The sequence below is a fragment of the Penaeus monodon genome, chromosome 27, assembly GCF_015228065.2.
Source record: "Penaeus monodon isolate SGIC_2016 chromosome 27, NSTDA_Pmon_1, whole genome shotgun sequence".
In the NCBI taxonomy this organism is placed as follows: Eukaryota; Metazoa; Arthropoda; class Malacostraca; order Decapoda; family Penaeidae; genus Penaeus; species Penaeus monodon.
In genome coordinates, this window is record NC_051412.1 from 23,388,610 (window position 1) to 23,388,954 (window position 345).

General features: G+C 56.2%; 1 protein-coding gene across 1 annotated transcript in view; it reads left to right on the forward strand.

Moving 5' to 3' along the window:
* The window catches only part of LOC119590696 (serine/threonine-protein kinase pim-3-like), a gene marked incomplete at its 3' end in the record, with an annotated part of 22,884 nt that overhangs the window by 11,663 nt on the left and 10,876 nt on the right, over positions 1 to 345 (forward strand). Inside the window, 1 exon segment of the mRNA XM_037939381.1 lies at positions 118 to 324. Coding sequence (XP_037795309.1) covers positions 118 to 324 — 207 coding nt within the window.

The following is a 345-nucleotide window of genomic DNA, read 5'->3' on the forward strand; positions in this document are numbered from 1 at the left end:
TTTCTTCCCTCCTTATCCTCAATATTTACAGCCTCACCATTACAATGAGCATAATATTCACACCACACTTTTTCGCCTTACGGACCATAACAACCTCCTTTCTCTCGTCTCCCGCAGGTGAATGGCCAAAGAGTGCCAATGGAGGTGGCACTGCTCCTCCGCGTGGCACACATCCCCCAGGTGGTGAGGCTCCTGGACTGGCTCGAGAGGGACGACTCCTTCCTGCTGATCCTTGAGCGTCCGGACCCATGCAAGGACCTCTACGATTACGTGACGGAGAGAGGACCCCTGCCGGAGAGCGAGGCCAGGGATCTCATGCTGCAGGTGGGCTGTGGCTGCCTCTCT